We start from the raw sequence: 21995 nt of genomic DNA on the forward strand, positions 1-21995 counted from the left end.
ATAGGGAAAATAATTCAATTCTACTATCCACTCCTTTCATACATTTTCTCCAAACACCATTTGCTCAGCAAGCAAGTGAATCGAGAAAAGTCATAACTTTGCTCTCATCTTAAGGGTGATCAAATCCCTGAATTTCTACAAATCCTGTGGAGAATGGAAGTTCCTGCCAGACGGGGCGACCCGAGGAGCTGGAGCACTGCATTTGGGAGGAGGAGGAGGAGGCATGGACCAGCCGGCTCAGCTCTAACTCGGCCGTGTTGGTGAAGACACTGATGCTCTGAAGCAGCATCCAGCAGGAACCGTGCTGCAATTTGCTCGTGCGAGCCCACGTGGCTGTGGGTTTGCTGTCGAGGGGAGCACACGCGTGACTTCACCTATGCCGGCTGGAGCCCTCCAACGCTTACAGCTTCAGTGAGCTGGACCTTTTTTTCCACACTGCTCTCCGTCTAAATACCTTGTTTTGCACAAATCCAGTTGAGGTGCGCTGCTTTGCATGTGTTTATATGTTGTTTCTTAAGAACCGTCCTCCTTATTCGTTGCAAAACGAAGCCCGCTGGCAAGCGGGAAGCTGCTACAGATGTTTCCATGAGAAGGTTGCAGCTCTTCTTTCTGGTTAAGCTCTGCAAACTCGTATCTAATTACAGCTTTGCGGCCGGCATGAGGTTATAGAGGGAGGAAAGTGCGTGCTGAAAATCAGTTTAAATGATTTGAGGGCAGTGACTTAGCGGCCGGGTGTGCTGCTCTCGCACCGAGACAGGACGCAAAATGCTGGCGGCACGCACAGGGACCGTGGGGAATAAGAATGCCGAGGAAACCCTGAAGCTGAGGAAGCAGTCGGTGCTTTCCCTGGGGAGCAGGGAGAGAGCCCTGAAGAGCTCCTTGGAAAGTGGGAAGGAGAGCCGAGCCCGGGCCAGCCAGCCGCAGCAGCGTGCCCGGCGGCTGGCCCTGCTGCGGGAGCTGGAGATGAACTGGTACCTGCGGGTCTGCGAGCTCTCCCACGAGTACACCATCGCCTACACCACCGGGATGCCCCACAGGTACGTACCCCGCTGGCTGGGCAGGCAGCAGCAGCTTGCAGCCTAGGAAACGATGGTGGTGGTGATGACGATGGGAATAATAATTATAGAAAGCTTTGGGGCTTTACGAGTCTGACTTTTCTGATTATTTAGGTTTGGGTTTTTTTTCCTCCACCATGAGGGATGTGTGTTACAGAACTGGAAATTCTGCAAACTTGTTTCTTAGTTTCCTTAACTTCTTCGGCACAAACTGCCTGTTCAGCCTTATTTCTCGTGAGCTGTTTTGTCCAAGTGGCTGTAATTTAGTTGAAAAGTTGCTGCTGTTGAGCAGGGATTGCGTGGGTGACAGGAGAAAATGGCAGGACAGCCTTTGCTAGGTGATGCTGGCCCCAGGTCCCCGTCTCCCCCTTCCCTCCCTGGACTGGGGCAGCGGCAGCAGCGAACAAGCCACTTGGGAGGGGAAACCAGCAGCTGCTGAACTTCTAATTCCATCGATCTTAAATGTTGCAGCCTCCAGAATCTGATCTTACTCCTTTAAGGAGAATATAAGGGGATCTTGGTATTAGTAGAAATTAGATGTGCAACACCCTAATCTCCTGCACTGAGTAAGACCCTTAATGAAATAGGAACCTGAAGATGAATTGCCTGGTGTTGCCGTCGCAGTCCCGCTGTCCCCAAACAGCAGCATCGTGGGGACAGGGCGGCCGTGCTCGCTCACGGTGGTTTCGGGGACTGGCAGAGGAACGATGTGGGTTTCATTCACCTCGAGGGACAGGGCTGCTGGCACAGGGGGTTTCAGGATTTTGCCCAGCAATACACAAAAGCATCAGTAACAGTGGGGATTTCAGCCCAGAAGTCAGGTGAAATCTTTCCTAATCCCGGACAGAGGGGGATGCCTGAAGTGCTGGGCACAAACCAAGATCTCGCAGACATGCTGAGATTAGAAATTAATAAACATGTCATTAGAATAAAAATCAGAAACAGGATAACTGAAAGGAAAACAAGATAAAACTGTGAGAGATGGAGCAAGTAGGGATTAAGTGCAGAAATGAGTGGGGCTGCAGACTAAGACTGAGCGATTTCTCAGGCACAGTGCTCATCGGCCACGCCAGCCCGCGGTCAGGTACCTGTGGTCTTAAACGGTGCTATAAAAGTGAAGCACTGGGGATTAACTTTTGGGAGAACTACGTTTCTAATGATGCTGATCCATACAAGCCCCTAAAGCTCCAAACCTGTGAAACTCTTACGTCTAAAAAACTTCAGGAGAGCTTGCGGAAATACTTCTTCGCCATTGGTTCACCTTGCATTATAGATGGGGAAAGAGCTGGATCTGACGAGAGGTAAAACAAAAGGCAGCTGCACCAGAGATCACAGCTACAGCCTTCGGTGTTACACCCCTGGGAGGAAAAAATGCGGTTCCTATAAGGGCGGTATGGCTGCAGTCACAGGGCACACATCCCTCCGTTGAGTGTACTCGCGTTGCAAAGAGCAGAGCCCGAAAGCACGGCCTGCACCCCACCGTTGGTGGTTGGGCTCCATCAGCACCAGGAGAACAGGATCCCCCATCTTCGGGCAGCCGTGTGTCAGGGTACCACGGGGCTGGGGGGGACCCTGGGGCGACAGGGCAGGATCCCTCCCACCGCCCCAGCCTGGGAGATCGGGGATGCTGAGGTCCATTAGTGCCCTCAGGGCCCTGATACAAGAGTTGCAGAAAAAGAATAACTGAGTAATCCAAATGTCCGTGCCAAACTCCCCCCTGTGACATTGAATTATAATCTTTTAAAATATGTTCTGGGTTTGGGATCAGTCTTTGTTTATCTGTTTTGAAAGATTTAAGGATTAGTTGAGTTCATGATACATCCATCACTTGATTATTTAACTTATTTTTCCTATGTATTTGGGATTGAAATGACAGTCAGAAAATGGGTTGAGTTTTTACAATAGAAGAGCCTCAGAAATCTGCCTCCATGCTGTGTATCATACATTGTCATGATTTGTTTGCTGTGGGCTGGTGTTGGCTAGAAAAGGTTACTGTGGTCCTCCTGGATATTATCTTGACCGGAGGGCACTGGATGCCCTTGTCACTGGCTCTGGTGATGCAGCAAAACCCGTGCTGTTTTTCCCATCACCCCTCAGGGATGAAGACCCTGAGAACCAGAAACTTTTTGTTTGCTATTTAGCAGTGGTGAAATAACTGGTTGTCGGCTTGGTATCTTTATTTCTAGGCATAGTGTTCAGACGTGTACTTGTGTCCTCGCCTGCTGCCCCATGCCGAGAGGCAGCCGGTTCTGTGGAGCTGAAGGTTTTGTAGCGGCTGGTGGCATCTTGGGGGCTTTGCCAGCTTGTTCCCTGCCCTGGTGCTGATGCCCGTAGCCCATTCCTTTCTCAAGCATTTCACTTTTCTGTTTGGTTTTAGGTTATTTTTTTCTTCTCGGTGTTTGACTGCTCCGTAGCCTTTGTTTTCTTATTAATTGTCAAAGTCCCAGGAGGCTGCAGATACCGGGGAAATTTACAGACCAGGTAACCCGAGCTGTGAGAGTTCACAACGGACTACAAGAAAAGAAAATATTTTAATCACTTGCATAAGAGATGCTTGCAGTATTCATCTCTCCAGCCCAAGGCCTCAAATAAACCCTGTGAGAATATTTGTTTTACGTTTATTGGCCTTGGACTGAATCCCAAACAAATATTTCTCATTATCTAAATATAAGACCTGGGAAACAGGGTCAGTGCTCTATTCCCACTGGCAGTCCTTATCCCTTGCAGTACTTGACTATTATAGGTTTCAGCAGATGAACAAGATTGCTGATCTTGGCCAGAATCCATCCTGGGCATCTATTAAAATGAGCCAATTGCAATAATATAAAGAATGGCTGGGAGGAAAATACTGCTCCATAGTCCTGTGGTCCTCTTGGGCAACACAACCCAGCTCACACCGTCTTGTACTGGTGGGAGCATGGTGGCACTGGGCTCTCCTCTCAGCGGACTGTGGGGTGGGAGCTCCCGAGGACCCCGCGCTCGGGCAGCTGCGGGGCATTGAGGGTCTCTCTTCGCAGCTCCGCCTGTGGACCATGCATTTGTACAAGCCCTCCTGCGCGGATATCCCCCCCCACAAGCCGAGCTTGCAGAAGCCGAGCGAAGCCCTCCTGAAAGGTAAAAAGCAAAGCGCGGTTCCCAGAGCCTGCCCTCCCGCCGCGGGCTGGCCGGGAAAGCTGAGCCGAGCCGCCGAGCTGAAGCAGCTGGAGAAATTCCTGCACCTGCACGGGCTGTCGCTGCAAGAGACTGTCCAAGCCAAGACGGGAATGAAGTACAGGTACTTCTGCATGTCCCGTGCTGGGGTACTTGGTGGCTGTCCGTTCGGTGGCAAACAGCTAAAACGACGGGAAACCTGACTGAGCGACCTGTGCGCACCTTCAGGCAGGCTTACAAAATCTGAAGATGTTGTCTGGTTTTGTAGCTTTTCTTCTCTAAGTGTTCTGAGCACTGTAAGAATTAGCATGACTTTGAGCAGTGGTAAATGCATGTGACCGAGTCTCTGAAAACTCTGAATTTGATTTTTCTCTTCTAACACTAGTTGGTTGTGTCCATCTACTGAACTGCCTCTTTCAAATTTGGGTAGAAGTGTTTACTCTTTCCAATGTTTTAATGAAAACTCATTTATTGATGTGCATTAAAAGGATAACGGCTGAACAGCGAAAGAGAAGACATGGAGAATAGAGGTGTAATGTGATGTCTGTCCCTGCTCTGCTATAAAACTGGAGCAAATGGACTGAAAGCCTGAGAACCAGAGTCTGGCTGGGTTCAGGCTGCAAAATACGTGGCTTGTGTGTTAGAAAGAGCATCCAAGGGAGAGGACCTCATCCACTCTGGGAGCTGGGACAGCCTGGGGAAAGAGGGTGTAGCCTGAGGGACACAGGTGAAAAAGACATCACTGTACTTAGTCTATCAGTTGTCATTTTGTTTGGTTTCAAAAGAGGTTCATTTTAACAGGCTGACATCCTGTATGGAAAGTAGATATATTCTCTGTGATTCTACTAGAAAAAAAAAAAAATTCTTCAAAACGTTTGCTTTCCCAAGAGACTGACTTTTGCCCATGGCCTGTCTGAGCTTAAAATTGAAATAAGACATCACATTTACTATTTTTATGGAAACAGAACAGTTGTGTCACAGCTTTAGCTGCTGGCTGGGGAAATTTGTCGTTGTTTGGAGACACTGTCCAGTGAGGACCGAGTGTGTGAAAGAAATGCTTTGGAGCCAGCATCAGAAGAAAGGCCAAAGGGCTTTTTACCTCTGCTCTGCCGGTGCCGGCTGGGAATCCTTGGAGCAAGTTGGGGTTATCAATGGGGAGCCGATGTAAATAAGTAGAGAACCGAGCCCACAGTGTTTGAGTGATGAAAAGGGAAAACGTCCAAAGGCAATGGAACGGCATCCCAGGGATGCCATGCTTCGAGCGGAGTTATGATAGAAGTAATCCCTGGTGTCACTCTGGGTTAGCAGAAGCGATGCTGTCCCTGAGCGAGATACTCTGATTAACTGGTTTTTTCGGATCTGGAAGCTTGCCTCCTTTCTAATGAGAAATTCTTTTGCTCCCCTTCTGATGATCCTAATCCCATGTGGCAGTTGTGTTAGAAACGATCGGTGTTAGTACACACATGAAAATACTAATTTATCTTATTTCTCTGCTGATTCTGCGCTTTCTGTGGTGTTGGTCCACTCCAGAAATAGTTTAACACTTACTGTGCCCTCGCTGAGAAGCACAAGAAATGTTGTAGTCACACAGTGTTCCCATAAAACAGTTATGATTCAGTGTCTTAAGTTTCCTCCACAGGAGATTATCCTGCAAACCACCCTGATGTACAGACACCTGCCTGGCACTGAACCTGGATGCTGCCGAGTCAAAAATGTGTTGGTCAAATCTCAACAGCAACATTCATCTCTACTTGCTGCTGCACAGAAAACGTGCCCAGCCTGGAGGAGAAAACCTGCAAAGAGGCTGGGGAGAAAACTTCTGTGGGGATGGATATGCAATCCCCAAACCTGCTGGAGAGTGACTTTTTAAGCCACAGAAAAATGTAATTAATGAGATAGTCTGGGACTGTCTTGTGCTCCAGGGGTAGCTGGTGTTGGCTTTACCCAGTGCCAAGGGCTGGGGTTGTCACTCAGCTTTAGCGCAGACTCTGTGCAAATAGCTTCGTACACCTCTCTGTTTCTCGGCTTATAAAATGGAGTGGTCTTCATTCATCAGAGCCTTTAGTCATGGTAAAATAAAGCATACGCTTAATTTCTATTGAAGCTGATGGATTCAAGCATATGCTTAATTTTAAGTACGTGCATTTTTCATAGTTGACAGAAACAGCTATAACATCTTGCGTTTCGCGTGTATCCAGGAGAAAGCAGAGTTCTGCAGGAGAGGGTGCTGTGCAGAGGGCTCTGTGCGGAGTGGGAGGCATTTTCTAGCAGTCATCACTTGATGCTTTCTACAGGTTTTTGCTCTTCTAGCTTTAGAAGTACAGGGGCTCTTCTAGTCTTACTGAGCTTGAACGTTTTCTTTTCCAGGATGGCTTGTTTTGCCTTCCAGACATTTCTACAGGTGTCCATAGGTCCAGTCTAAAGACAGCACAATAAAGAAGCCTTTTTTATTAAGAGCTATTTAATTACATGTGGAAAGTAGTGAATTGTTAACAAGAAACACTTACTAAATACTCATAAGCTGGTTTATTTATAGGATGATTAGTTCTTTCTCCTTTCATTGCTTTAGCAAATACAGCTTAGTTCAGCCTATTACTGAATAACTGAAAGTGCAGCAGTGCATGAGCTCAGTTTGTTTCTGATGACAATAGTATTTCTCTCAGATGAAACACCATTTGCAAAGCCAATTTGGTGTCTTATTATCCAACGGATTCCTTGCATCCAACAGACATTGCACGGCTTCCTACCATACACACTTGGCTGGGGTTGGAGCTCTTAAAGACCAAACTATGCAGGCTGGGTCTGTCCTCACGGCTGGGAAGCTGTGACTATAAAACTTCTCAATGTTCTGCTCGTGCATGGTTAAAATAGTGTCTCTGTGCTCCGGCAGCTGCAGTTTGAGAGCCTGGAGGTGAAATGTTATATGTATATGCCTGCAAAAGCACCCAGGCAACTTTTGCAAAACACGCTGTTGGCAAACATTATATGTGGAAAGTATTTATGGAGGTCGCGGTCTTCTGAGGCACTGCTGGATTAACCCATGCAGCAGCCTTTGGAGCTGGGGGTACAGTTTTCTATTCGTATTTTATCTATTTTATATTTAGTTGAGGTGTTGTTCGGGGAGGGTGAATTCTTCCCGCAGCACACAAGCCCCTGGCAAACTCGCTTCGTTTGGAGCGAGCCCCCCCAGGCTGTCCTGCAGGAAACCTTCAGGAGTCCCTGCGTCCTGAGAAAGTGCTGGGCTGCTCTGCCCAGTTTATGTTGCTTTCATTGGTTAAGCTAATTAAAAACTTGAAATTTAGGACTGTCATGCTGAAGCTCTGGTACAAAGACTGGCCAGCAGGTAGACCTTTGCAGGATGGGCTGCTTTTTCTTTTCTTTTCTGATTGCAATGGGAAATGTCACTATCGCAGAGCGAGTGCTCAGCCTGTGCAGCAAGGAGCTGGGCACGGTGACTGCAGGGAGGAGAGGGCACCTGCACATCGTCAGGGACAAACTGATGGTGAAACTTGCTCTCACTTGTTTTTTTGTTTTACCCTGAATCACTTGTCGTCTCGTTTGGTGCGTGAGGAGGAGGAGGAGGTGGCTCGTGCTGGTGCATGGCGGGCAGAGGTGCTGGTGATAAAAATAGTGCTGCGACCAGATTGCCAATATCTCTTAATTGTGAAAAATGAAAGTATTTACTGTGGCTAAATACGGCAAGACGAAATACCAGAGAGCTCTAGGGACAAACTGATGGCAAAAGGGCTGTGATTTGTATGGCTAATTTGGTATGTGTCTTGTGTTGGTACAAGTCAGTGTCAGGAAAAGCAATAAGGGCGTGAAATATGCAGTCTGCAGCGCCAGAACGAATGTCGTTCTTCAACTACATCATTACTTACTTTCTAAGTATTACTAGAGATCAAACACGCTAAATTTACTAGAAAGGCTCTCCAGTTTGGTAACCTCGCCAAGACAATTATGACACTTGGGTAACAGGATCAAATCTTGAAATAGCAAAAAGCTTTTGGTGAGTACCAGGATTTTGTGGTGACCACTGAAGGCACTGACCAGCATGGGCAAAAAGATAAAATATTCTTGCGGAAGAACTATTGCTGAAAAGTCTGCCCCCCCATCCCTGAGTTATGTAGACAAAAAGGCAAACATCATTTTAGAAAATGTAACATGCCTAACAGTAAAATACTGGGTTTTTAATAAATTTCTGGGAGCTGACATTTCAAATCCTGCAGTCAGTGCTGGCCATCCCCTTTCAAACAGATACAGTAAGCTGGGCTATAGAAGGTAGAGGGCTCTGAGTGATGGGATTGTCCCTGCACCCGGTGATTAAACAGGCTTTTAGCTTAGGAAAAAGATGATTGACAAGGATTACAGCAGATGTGTTTAAAATCAGGAACAGCCTGTAGCAAGTAACTCACTGTCTCCCGTAACGCAGGAACCGGGGGGAATGCAAATGGGATTTCTGGACAACAGGTTTAAAACAGAGGAAACGTTTTCCCTGCATCTTGTAGTGAAGTTGGGGAACTCACTGTCATGGGATGTTTTGGATGCTGAAAGTATGAGCATGGTCAAAATGTTACTAGGTATCAGGCAAGGCTATCAAAGGCTATTGCATACCAAGGGGTGGATTTAACCTCTAGCACAGCAAACTTCTAAATGGCAGAAAGCTGAGATGATATACCGGGAAAGGCATTGCTGCATTTTTGTTCAGTTCCTTTATAATCTCTTCTCAGGACCCGCTCCTGGGCATTGTCTGGGCTGTGTGGCTGGTCCGCAGGGATGCTTTGCTCTTGTGCAGGTACAGCTGTGCTTACACCGTGCGGTAGGAGACGGCTCAATGTGCGGGGGGTGAGCAGATGGATCGCAGTCCTCAGCCCTTACCCCTTCTTCTGGGGTCATCTTTATACCCCTACAGGCCTACCACAGAAGAGGGGAATTTGGGAATGATCACTTTGCCATAGCTGCTTTTCCAGGCTCCCTTGTTCAGGTTCATTTCATGCATTGAAGCTTTAAAATATCTAAGCTTTAGATGGCAAAATATATGAGAGCACTTGATGTGGTCCTATAATCCTGCACTGTAATCCTGTCCTAATCTGCTCAATTCAGAGCACAGCTGCATTATATTTATTGGGATATAGCTTACAGCCTTAATGTCTTCCCTATTTCCTGTGCAGATTGATCTATAGAGCTGCATCCAGCTGTGCCTGTTTTTTAATAGCCAGCGTAATTTTTTGTAAGGTTGTTTTTTCTTTTTTAGTCTGTTCAAACTATATGGCCTGCTATCTAGTGCAAGGATGATGGAAGATACTCCCATGTCTATCCTTTTCCCAAATGATTTTAGTTTCCACTTGCTCCTTGTTTTTTATGTTATTTTTGTAGGGTTCTTGCCCATACCATACACGAACGGGGGAGGACAGGATGGAAATGGGACATGTGCAGGTGAGGATGTGGACAGGGCACCCACATGTGTGTACGGTGTTTGTAGCGTGATATTTCCTCCCTGAAGTAAGAAATCCCACGTTACTCCTTCGGAAGAACGGTACATGCAGCGTGAGCCCCATCTCCCCGGCTGGATTTCAGCAGGAGGAGCTCTTTAGCTGCTCCTACGATGCTGGCTCCCCGATCCTGCTGCTTTCTGGTTGCTGTCATCGCCAGCGATAAACACATATGTGCGCGTGCCTGCACACACGTGTATGCACGCGCATGTGCACGCACGCTCCTTTTGCAGTATAAGGTCCTCAACGACAGGGACAAAGCCGTGTAAAAGCTCAGATCCACCCCGCCGGTATTTCCAGGGTTACTCACACCTTTGGGTAGGAAGCTCCCCATGCTGTAGGTGGAAAATTAGCCATGGAAAAAGCTGCCTTTCAAGCCAGCCTCCCCAGGGAAGCGGCACAGAGCAGAGCCGGAGGGAGCCCGGCATCCACGGGGGCCTCTGCTTGATGGCAAGACGCAGAAATAGAAGGGTGGTCACCTCACCATGGGGGAAAACACAGAATAATAAGAAAAATACAGCTCGGTTGATCATTTTGGCTTGCTTAAACTGTAAATAAAGCAACTTCTGATTCAAAGACCTAAGATTCAAAGCAAATTTTGTCCTCCCAGTTCACCACCCCAGCAATAAATCCCAGCTAACCCTTAGCCGCGTGCAGAGCAGCAGCTCCCGCCGGTGCCCAGCAGGAATTTGCACGCTTGCTACTGCTTTTCACGCACCTTCTGCTCCTGTCAAACTCCAGCTTGAAAGCCTGCCCTGCCAGATGCTGAATAAATCACCAGCTCCGCGGGCAGGGTGCTGCCTGCTCTGCCTGCTCTGCCTGCTCTCCGCTCCCTGCCGCGGCATCGGCGGTGCAGAGTGTATCCAGCATCTCTCCAGGGAGCTGACTGGAAAGTTTGGGATATTTATGAGTATATTTATATACAGGTTTGAAGTCTGCACTCTGTGTGCCTGCCCTGGGATGAAACCCAGTCTGTGTGGTCTTGGTTAAAACAGATTTTATCTGAGACTCTTTGGGCTGACTTTGGGATCTGCTGAGATTGGGACCTCGCCATGCATTGCACTGACACAAACTGCTGAACAGCGGATGGAGGGGGGGTTAAGTTTAGGAAAATCCCAGCTAAACCTCCTCTAGCAGTTGTCAGTTTGCTGGTTTGTTTCAAAGCTCCATCCTTGAGGAAACGATCATAAAACCAGGCTCTGGCAAGGCTTTGAAGGGGTTGGCTTCAATGCCAGGCTGAGAGCAGGTCTCGGTATCGCCGACGGTGAGGTGTGCTCCGGCAATGCTGACTCGGCGCTTGGCATCGCAGATGGCCACAGTTCAGGTGGAATGAAAATGGATTTTGATCTTCAATACAAATCCAATATTGATGCAGTAGCAACTCTTTTGCTTTGCTTAATTGAAATAAATAACCAAACGCGATGGCAGCTGCTCTTCCAACATCTTTCTCCCTCCCTGCAGTTACGCCTCCTGCCCCTACGCCCATCTCTCCCACTGCGCGTCTCCCAGTATGAGCAGAAAATGCCCCTTTTCAGCCCCAGCAGCACAGGTCTAGGGTCTGATCTGTGCTTAGAGAATTCTCTTGGTTTTCTCTCTTGGTTATTAATCCTAGTTTGTACGCTACTGATTATTAATAGTGAGTTTTCATCGCATTTAGAATTTGCAGGGCTTGCAAGCTTGGGGTAATGTAAAGAAGAAAGTTTCTTGGAAATGGGGTACTTTTTCCAGTCTAGCAGATTCCAAAGGCAAAACATTTAGGACAAAAAGCGCCCTTCTGAGACCTGGGGATATCAGGAAGAATTTGGCAGAATCAAACAGTAAGTGTCTGAGAGGAGGCGAAGCTGCAACGTGATTCCAATCAAGCTTGATTTTAAGAGAGAGCTGTCGGGCGCAGGGGACCCCTCATCACCGGATTGCAGTTTCCTCCTCTTCCTCAGAATTACTCCAACATCAGGCAACAGTTGCCAGGTCAGGGAAGCGGATGGAGATTTCGGTTACGATGGATGCCAGCCCTGGAGGAGGCAGTACCACTGTGGGGCTGCCCCACGGCACGGCCCCAGCCTGCGGCCCCTTCCCGGGACCGATGACAATAAATAACGCGGGAGTAACAAATCTAACACGGGGCAGAGCTGGAGCGTGGGACGGGGGATCTCCTGGGGATTCTGCTCTCGGTACGTCTAGATATACTTTCTAGTGCTGTCTGCTGTGAAATACTTGGTGTAACTACAGTATTTGAGGATGCTGCTTCAACCAATGCGTGTCCCCTCCTCTGGGCAGTCTGTCACGCTGGTGCAAGTACGAATGGGTTAGGCACGCTCCGCACGCTCAGCGACCGATGGAGCTCAGCAGGGCGAGTCTTTGCACGGGTCTTTGAATCAGAAGTTGCTTTATTTACAGTTTAAGCAAGCCAAAATGATCAACCGAGCTGTATTTTTCTTATTATTCTGTGTTTTCCCCCATGGTGAGGTGACCACCCTTCTATTTCTGCGTCTTGCCGTCAAGCAGAGGCCCCCGTGGATGCCGGGCTCCCTCCGGCTCTGCTCTGTGCCGCTTCCCTGGGGAGGCTGGCTTGAAAGGCAGCTTTTTCCATGGCTAAACTGCCTGCCGCAGACCTGCTACTGCCTGATAAGCTTTTTTTTTTTCCTTGTTTTCAGTGTTTATTTTCATAGTTGCTTGGCTTCATCCCTGTGCCAGAAAGACTCTAGAAGACAGCCCAGCGTTTCCGTAATTCCAGTAGCACGGTTGCTATTTTTTCCTGGAATGTCTGTGAAGTACACGGGGGTCCTTAGTGTGTCCAAATAGGCACAGTCAGGCTGGCGGGGGGAGCTGCCTACCCCCGCTGTCCAGCCAGAGGCCAGGTAAGCAGATCCCCCTGCCAGCCCTCGGCTGCCCATCCCAGCTGGGGTAGGGGAAATGCACTTTTTTCACTGCAGAAAAAGACACCCCGTAGATTGAAAGAGTAATTATTCTTTTCCCCTGAGGACCTAATGAGTGGTTATGCATTTGGCTATAAGTAACGATCCTCTTGCAAATCCTTTTGTTAATTAAATGGGCACCATTCCAGTATGAAAGTGCTTGTTCAATACCATTTGGGATGTGCTCTGAGACCAGGGACTACTTGCCTGGCCAGCACTGGCCCTGGGCAGTACAGCGGATCCTTGGCTTGGAAGTTCTTGGCAGTGCTTGGAGATCACCTGAAGACTTGACGGTGCCTTGCATTTAATTTACTAAAATAACATTATGCTGTTCTGAGGTATGTCATGCTCCTGCCTCCCGTTCAAAAAAAAAAAAATAAAAAAAATTAAAAAGTCTTTCCAGAGTGCTCTGGAAGTGAAAAGAGCAATATTTTTCCCCTTAATCCAAAGGGTGTGGGGGGAAAATTAGGGAGCTAAAGAGTTCCCACAGTCCCTGGCTTTTGCCTGGCAGCAGCGTGCTCTACCTGCACCCCAGGGCAAACACAAAACAGTCCCAAAGCCTGCTCTGGCAAGACCTCCTGGTGGGAAAAGTCACCCTGTTCAGATAAAAAGCAGATTCCAGAAGTCCTGAAATGATGATTTTTTTAACTAGCAGTGTAGGCTACTAACTAAGTCACAGAGGAAGTGCTGATGCGATGGTTTTTGCTGTATCACTTTCCCTGAAAAGGAGCCTGGCAGTGTGAAAAGGCAATGATAAAATTAATTGGACTGAAGATTGTTTCTTAGTAATCTGCTGCATTTCAGCAAATGGTATTGTTCTAGGTGATGTGATAATTCTCCTCGGTGACGAATTCCAGCAGATGCCTCTCATTATTTTGGGAGTGCTGGTCAATGTGAACAGTTTTCTCTCCAATGCAGGGAGCGAGGTCTTGTGCCAGTTTCGCTGGATGTAGCTGATGGGACTCTCACCCTGTGCCACTCACTTTAATAATGAGAAATGTTGTTGCAGTTGAAAGAGAGAATCTCAGGAGAAGACTTAAAAATCTTTTTTAAAAAGTACTGTTTGGGAAGGTGATATTTTAATGGTACTTACATAAACCAATGCTGAACAATAAGGTAATTGCTGATGGAGATACTCAGCTTTCATTTCGTTTGCTCACAAAAGAGTGCCGGTCCCCTTGCTGGCCGGAGAAAGATGCAGCTCAAGTGAAAGCTGAGGGTTCCTGGGTGAATGGGATGTTTGCCGAAGGCATATCCATTGCAAGAAAGTTTTGCAAACAATGCAGTCTGCTGTAGCTCATCTTTATTCTGACCCTCTGCCAGCTCATCTCAAAGAATCAGAAGTTATTGCACGATAATTAGCCATCCATCTGCTATAGCAGGTCCTGGAAAAGGGCAGAATGAAGTTGTGTATTATTCAGCATTCAAGACTGAGACCTTAGCAACATATTTCTTCACATAAGTTAATTTAGAGTTTTAAGCTGTTAAAAGTAATGCTTGGGTGATATTTGACATGTATAGATAACAGAGTAATATACATAATTGCCTAAAATCTACTACTCAACAAGCACCGCCAAGTTGGAAGAACATAGCTTGGGCCGAGCTTTATTTGGAATACATTTATCAATCAGGTTATGCAAAACACCTGGCAAAACTCTGCATTTTCTGTATGCACAGTCTAGAATATGAGTATGGCAAACCAGACACCCACTTGTTTGCCACGAGCTGCCAACCTCAGTGCGTGTCTCTGACTCTTCACCTTCCTTTAACTATTTTATATTTTTATGGTGGAAAAACCGGTTGTAGTTGGAAATGTTTAGTTGTTATTTAACCCCTTCTGCAGGGAGGCTGATGTGCGGCTGGTGCTTGGGGCAGGCGTTGGGGCCGACATCGCTTCCCTCGGTGCCCGTGGACCAGGCTCTGTCCCGGCTGTGTGGGGCTGGGTACTGCTTCCCTCAAAACCCCCCGAAGTACAAGAGAAGTGAGAAAAGCGTTCAGCAACCTGCAGCCGTGTGCCGTCTGGTGTCCCTGAGCCTGGCACAGCAACCCCGAATGCCCGGGGATATCGCGGGGCTCCCCAGGATCCTGCTGCTGCCGGGGATGCTCCTCTCCTCTGGGCCTGGGATGGATTGCTCTGTAACTGGGATACCCGTGTCAGGGGCTCCAGCCCTGCCTGGCGGGGGAAAAAACCTCAAGAAAACCTCTTGTACTGTGCAATAGAGCTTCGTGCACCTCTAAGTGTTTTAATCATGTTCAGTCCTGTTCAATGTATTGCAATATATTAAAATAATGGTCATTTCTGGAGCCTGTCTTGCAAGCCACTGGCTTTCAGTCAACTGAGAAATGAAATAGATGACATGGAAAAATTAAATTACCTGGTCTGGAGCAGGGGTATAGCAGCTAATAGGGTGATAGGCAATATGCTGGTGGATGTTTTCTATGCACAAGGATAAGCGAGTGATTAATTGGATTGGGCGCCCGGTGAGTTACATCCTCTTTGTAAGACATGGAAAGCTCTGGGTCTCAGTTTCAGTATTGATTCCTTCACATTATATTAAGCAACAATTTATTTAATATTACATAGAGCTGGCTAACTATTGCAAAGCTCTTTGGTAGCGGGTGGCTCCCTCGGTGCCTGGGGGCTGTACAGGGGGGGCTGTCGGCTCTCGGTGGGGGTCCTGGCATCTGGTCCAGCCAACGAGCATCCATGGGGACACCTGGGGAGATTGAAAATTAGATGGGAGTTTGTTCATGAGTCCCCTGTGGGTCGATCTCTACATGATGTACAGATTGCATGCATCATGTAGAAATGCATGCAAAGGAGAAAAAAAAGAAAAGGAGGGCTCTGAAACCGGGTCAGTTTAGGAAGTTGGAACAGGGGAATTTTCTCCTTTGGTGCTGCTTATTTTCAAACCTCCTTTTCTGCAGGGTGACCCGGTGCAGCCGTGGCGAGGCCGTAGCCGAGGGTTTCTGCTCTGGGGGTTCTGCTCCTGCTGGGGCAGAGCCGAAACCCTCGGCAGCGCTGCCCGCGGGGAAGCCATCCCACACGTTTGTTACCCTGCTCGCATCTGGCTCAATTCTCATTAGAATTAAGCAAAGCTAGTGTATTTTTCATGCCAGTTTTGATTCGTTTATCGTTTCATCACATCCTGAAGGATCTGTAACACGAACGTGAGGACTATCCCTGCAGAAGAACAGGGCAGCGTTTACAGTTTGGTACAGCGTGCCTCCCTGGGGCTGGGGCGATGCTGCCTTAGTTATACCCCGGCATTAACGCATTGCACGTGTTAGCAGAGCTACCAGCCTTGGCTCCGTTTGCCCACGCTGTTACGCTCCTGGTTGTGGTCCCTTTGGGAGGTCGGAGCCCTCGGAGCCCGGCCAGAGGTTGCAGGGCTGGAGCTGATAACAGATCTCGTGCGCTATCAGAGGCAGACTGGGCTGGGTGCTGCAGCCAGCCTGGCTGAAAACCTGCCAGAAAGATGTGTTTTAACTAAAAACATTTAATGAGAATTTTGATCAGTCTTCCTCAAGTGCAATTACCAATGCAAATTAAGGTTTTCATGTGAAACCAGTGAAAATAGGATGACTGTTTGCTAGATAAGCGCAGTGCTTTTGTTCTGCAGCTCATTTCCTTGCCAAGCTTCCAGCGTTGTTATCAAAAAGAAACATTCCTCGTGGGTTTAGATACACCCAAAAGAGCTACAAATAGCTGCGGGGTTCATTGCTGCTGCTTCAAACAGGACCACTCCTCAGCTGAGCTTGTGAGCATCCCGTTGCGGCAGGGCCTCGGCTGTTAATTGAAATTAATACCACGGAAGCCCTTTTGGGAGATGCATCCTAACGCCAGCTCGCTCCTAGGCTCTTCTCCCTGCTCTCCTGGGTGGCAGCGCTCGTTATCTCGCCAGTGTCCATATCAGCCCAATTTACGGAGATGTAACGGAACTGCGGCAATCATAAGTAATTAGCCCAGCAGGAAACCTGTTTTCAAACAGCTATTGAGATGGAGTGAAATGGCTGAGCGATGCGCATGGGCTGTATTTATAAACAGAGCTTTTATGGCCCAGTGAAACTTTTATTGGGACATAACACAGAATTTCCCTGAGCGCGTCCTGCTGTGCTGCAGAGGAATCGTCGTGTGGAAGTCTGAAGATCAAGGATTTGCGACAGCATATTATGATAGTTCTCATGAAGGCCAGTCTTGGAGACTACCGCCTCAAACATCTGCACTGGATTTTGGAAAGGCAGCTGTGGACAGACTCTGGTTGCAGTAGCGAGGTCTGGTCTGTTCAACAAAATAAAGAAGGGTGTTTTTTAGGTGGAAAACTCCAAGGGCAGAACTCTGCATTCCCCAGGCCCCGCTTTGGGAGTGGGATCCTGCCATCACAGTGCTGCCGGCTGCATTTTTAGTGCTTCCACGCAGCTTTCTGAAGTTTGGCTGATCCAGCTACATTGCATGCAAAGTCCCACTGAGCACCTGTCAAAATGTCCCACGTGGTGAAAACTCTATCATGAACGCTGAAACCACATTTTTAATGTGCCTCTAGCCTGGAAGCAGTGACGTTTTCTGCCCTGCTGCATCTCACGGGTCCCCAGTGCTGCTCCGGCCGTGGATGCGGAGGGCAGGTCCCCTCCCCGTAGGGAGCAGAGGGGAAGCTGCAGGGCGATGCAGCAGCTGGTACTTAGGGGCTGTGCTGTGTTTTACACCCAAGAGCCAGGTTAGGTGCTGGTTTTGCTGGTGTGCAGAGTACTGGTGGGGTCTCCTCTGCAGATGCCCGGCTGAGGTCCCGTAAGGCAGCCCAGGGAGCTGCTGTCAGCCTGGCCCAGATGGCTGCTGGTGGGGAGAGGTTGCGTCTACGGCACCGGGGAAAAGGGTTCAGACCTTGCATTTAATATTGCATGTCACTACGCAGTGGTGATGCAACGCTATTTGCACTGCCGTAGTGAGCAATGATAGCCGTAAACTTCTGTTTATGCATAGCGTTGCGGCGGTATCGGGAACAAAAGCTGTTTTATTGTCCCGCAGCACCTCGGGGAGCATCCGCGGGGCTGGTGGGGACATCGAAATGCACCGGCAGGGACTTGGCAAAGTCCCCCCACCAGCTCTGCGAGAGGCTTGTGGCCGCACAAGTGTAACCTGGTGCGAGCGGCCGGTGCTCTCAAGTGCGCTGGGAAGTATCGTTAACCATTCCCCCCTCCACTATACGATATATATGCAGGCACAACTTAAACAAAAAATAGCTAAACTGAAAATAATTTTATGCATTGCTAAAAAGGAAGGCTTCTAGCAAAGATACTTTGCAGAGGGGTTCGTCTGACATTGGTGCTGACAGGTGTGACGTTCGCTGCTGTATTAAGGTGCTGGCTTCTCTTGCTGTTGAAGAATTTCGGTTAAAGAGCTTAAACCGGCTGAGGTGGCATCGTTATTGGTGACCTGGATTGCTGGTTAGCATGCAGGGATGTGGGTTTATGTAACTGGCTGCATGTGGTTGGTGTCCAGCTCTCCTCTGTACCGCAACCTGCAGCCAAACACCACGGTGTGTCTTCCACGGTACGTAAACCTCTGACTGAAATAAGGTGAAAATGTACCCTAATTATGTTGTGATTCATTGAGAATATCCCAGGGTCGCTGCCCTGCTCGCGGCCCCCACATGTCCCTGCAGATGTGCCAATCCCTGTGCATTTTCTTTTCTAAAAAACACTGAAAGGTTTTACTTGGTAAAGCATGAACAGTGCAGGGATGGAGGCAGAGGCGATCTGCTCTACCTTTTACCCCATGCTCACCAGCCGATGTATCCTCATTGCCCGTGCGGTGCGTATTGTCTAATTAACATATGTGGCTATTGCAATACAGACTGCTGCTGAGGTCTGAGCACAAGAAAGGCATGAAATTAAGACCTGCCATCTTAAAAGATTGACAGAGCCTGCCAGAATTTATATGCAGCATATTGGTATTACCGAAAATACAGGTTTAGCTGGCAATCAGCTTAAATTTAATGAAATGAGTAAGATGCTAATTGATATTTGGCCAGTGGAATGCTCTGCTTTGGTAGAACGGCACAGCAGAGCAATTAGTGTAAATAGCCTATGACTGCAGCCACCAAGAAGTAAAGTCTCAAGCCAGACTTGGCATAACATTTCAACGTTGCTTCACTAAAAGGTGAAACTTAAAAAAAAAAAAAAGAAAGAAGCAAGCGGTATGTTCAGCTCGAGGGGGCCGGGTCTGCATCAGCTTGAAATGTTTCACCCAACCCAGATGGAAGGACGTCATTTTTATTTTTATATTTTGGGCCGCAGAAGCATCTTTTTCCTGCTCGTTCCAGCAAGAGCCGTGCTGCTGCCTGGCCCCCGGGAGCAGAGAGCCCCTGTCCCCCCCTCCCAGCGGCAGGGCTTGGCCATCACCCGCTCCGCTGCACGGCCCCGGCTCCCCTCGGTGCCTCTGCAGGGACCAGACCTGCTCCGAATAAAGTAGTATTTTTTCCTTTTTGGATGTTTCCATTCTGCTCGCCGCAGCGATGCTCGTCATCCCACCCCGGGAAGGTCCCGGGCAAAGGAACAAACTGTCCAGGGCATTGAAATGTGTATTTGTGTAGGAGAGAAATATCTCCTGGCTTCTACACTTGCCTAGAGCATCCTGCTCATCTGTGTTTGGCTCTTGTCTTTAGTTTGACCCCAGGATGGATGCAGCAGCTCCTGGGGCGCGGGCTAACGGGGATCACAGGAAAGGCAAAGCCGGCGTGGTCGCGAGCATCTGTGTTAAAACAGATTTGCTTGATGAAGCATTTTGAGCAAGTTGTTTAATGAGCGATTGTCATCTTCCTCAGGGGGGAAATGCATATGTACGTCTTGGCAAATAGCTGCCTCTGTAGCGGTTTGGTGGCACTGAAGTGACACGGAGAGCTGGCCAGAGGCTCGTGGCTGAGCCTGAGCTGCCACCGTACCCCAGCACCGTCCTCCACCGAGGCTGTCACATACCTCTTGTTTTATAAGCTCAGGATTTTCGTGATACAAAATTATGTTATTCTAACGTTTTAGTCTAGAAGTGATTATCTTGTTCAGCAAATGAAATAAATCCCATATTTAAATACATATTTCTTTGGCAGACTGTAACCTCCGAAGCTAAGCAGCTTGAGTTAATATGCTCTGCGGGATGTGCCAGCACAGAATGTGACTGTCCCTTTCTGTCCTGTCCCTGTCCCTCCCCTGGCACCCGTGGGCATGGGCAGCCGTGGCAGCAGGGACAGTGACCAGGACCTGGGTGGCAGTGACCTGGGCACGTCCCCAGGACCAAGTGTCACCATTCGGCAGTGCCGGCAGAGCCAGCTGCTGGCTGCAATGGGAACCCTCCGGATGCGTATAGAACAAGACGTAAAAATACATCTTCTTGAAATATCTGTGCCCAGCAAGAGGATGCTGTATGTCAGTCTTGTTTTGGGCTCTGAAATGCAAAGCTGGGCTCCAAAAGCCGAGTGGGTGCTTAGTCTGCGTTGGGCTGGGGTACCCTGTGGGTACCACCACCAACGCTCCGGTCCCATGGAGACACAGAGGATGTCCTGGATGAGGCCACACCATGGGGCACCTTGGTGTCAGCGACCCCATGGCTTGTGCCCTGAGGTGACACACTCTTTTCTGGGTTTTTAACAGCCTTTATTTGTGATCTTTAATGCTAAGTCACTGATGAGATGCCTGAAAACTCTCGAAGCTAAATCTTGTGTCTGAGACGGAGCCTTGCGGTGGTTATTTCAGCTAGTTGCTACTTAGCTTTCTGACTTCCACCCCACAGATCAGCCCTGCCCTCCCTCCCTCCAAACCCACGCCAAGGGGTCTGCCTGCCCCAAACCCGTGCCTGAGGGCGAGTCCAAGGGGGTTGCTCAGGGCTGGGAGTTTGCGGGTCTGCTGTAGGATTAACTGTTAATCACCTTTTGGAGAATATCATAAAGTAACTTTCTTTGATATATTGCTTTCCATCCTTGAAGAAACGTGCCGTGTAAGCGTTAACGAGCCATTAGATAAACGAACTGCAAAGACATCGTCAGAAGCTATTCACCCTGTCACCTGGGCTGGTGGGTGGCCTTGGCTGGCTGCCAGCTGCCCACCCAGCCGCTCTCGCATTCCCCCCCCCCCAGCAGGGTGGGGGCAGGGAGAAAACGGTGGCGTGCCCCCGCTGCGGGGGAGGAAATCGAAGGCTTGTCATCCTGAGTTCGAAACAGGTCCTCATCGCCACACCAGCACCTCCAGCTTCTTTCTTCTTGCCACCGCTCCCGCTCCACCTTTGCGTCTCTTGAGCAGGAGGGAGCCTGGCAGGTCACCGGAGAGCCCGGGGGGGGGGTCTCCAGCCTCGGAGCTGCTCCCACCCCAATGGAACAGGGTCCTGGGTAGCCTGGGCAATGAGCAGGAGGTGGGCGAGAGGACCTCCGGAGTTGCCCCCCACCCTCACCCCAGCCCTCCTGGGAGTCTGAGGGCAGATTTCGGAGTGGGGTGCGGGGAACCCCTGTGGACCAATTCCCACCAGTTTGCGCAGGGCTGGGGAAGGGACAGCGGGTGACCGCAGCCCCAGCCCTCGCCCACCCACCCGCTCTGCGCTGCCACCCATGCGTAGCCCGTGGGCACCCTCTCTCGTGGGTCTGCACCCATCCTCCCCCAGCTGGGTGGCAGTGACGGGCAGGGGTCCTGGGGGTGACTCCAAACCACCCCAATCCCCGCTTCACCCTCCCACCACTCCGGCGAGCACCTCGCTAGCCATGGGGTCCCTGGGCTGCCCCTGCCCTTGGCACCCAAATCCAGCGCCCTGGGAGAGGGGGCACATGGCGGTGGGCACCGGCGAGCTGCCAGCTCGGAGCTGGGCTCCCTGCTTCGACTGCAGCCCCGGCTGCAGCAAGGGACGGGGATGGTTTGCTTCAAAGTCTTTACGCTGCGGCTTACTCAGCTGGTGATGCTGGGGGGGGGAGAAGGGATTAACCCTGGCACTGCTGCGAGCGTGGGTCTGCGGGCAGCGGCTCCGGGTGCCAGAAACATGGGATTAACGTGTTAACTCACTGGCATATTGTAGCAGAGCGATTCCCCCCCCCCCCCCTTTTTTTTTGGTCATAATTAGCCCATTTTAGCATCAAATTGTTCCCCGCTATAAGAGATCCTCTCCTTGCTCGGCGATGCCGGCAGCTATTTTTATGGGAGGCATCTGCCTGAAGCGCCTGCCTTCCCTCTGAGCACAAAGGAGGCCCGTTCCCCTGCTTCCCGCAGGCTCCTGACGGGGCGATCCTGATCCCGATCCCGGGAACCGCTGCGGAGCCGTGGCCGCGCCGCCCCCCCCCCTCCTCCCGCTGCCCTCGGGTGGGCTGCGATGGGTGGGATGTAGCGGGCTGCTGCATCTGGGCAAAGGCGAACCG

The 21995-nt window shown here is 49.6% G+C and overlaps 1 protein-coding gene across 2 annotated transcripts in view; it reads left to right on the top strand.

Annotated features, from left to right (window-relative positions):
• Positions 1 to 765: 765 nt before the first annotated feature.
• KCNAB1 (potassium voltage-gated channel, shaker-related subfamily, beta member 1) overlaps positions 766 to 21995 on the top strand; it is a 70284-nt gene continuing 49054 nt past the window's right edge. The window contains exon 1 of one of the 2 annotated variants that reach the window (XM_010584934.1): positions 766 to 1037. In XM_010584934.1, the coding sequence (XP_010583236.1) occupies positions 766 to 1037 (272 nt within the window). Of the gene's footprint in view, positions 1038 to 4087; positions 4330 to 21995 lie in introns of those variants that run through there. The other variant, XM_010584935.1, reaches the window with a different exon arrangement.

The sequence above is a fragment of the Haliaeetus leucocephalus genome, unplaced genomic scaffold (assembly GCF_000737465.1).
Source record: "Haliaeetus leucocephalus isolate CR32 unplaced genomic scaffold, Haliaeetus_leucocephalus-4.0 Scaffold1014, whole genome shotgun sequence".
NCBI classification, from domain to species: domain Eukaryota; kingdom Metazoa; phylum Chordata; class Aves; order Accipitriformes; family Accipitridae; genus Haliaeetus; species Haliaeetus leucocephalus.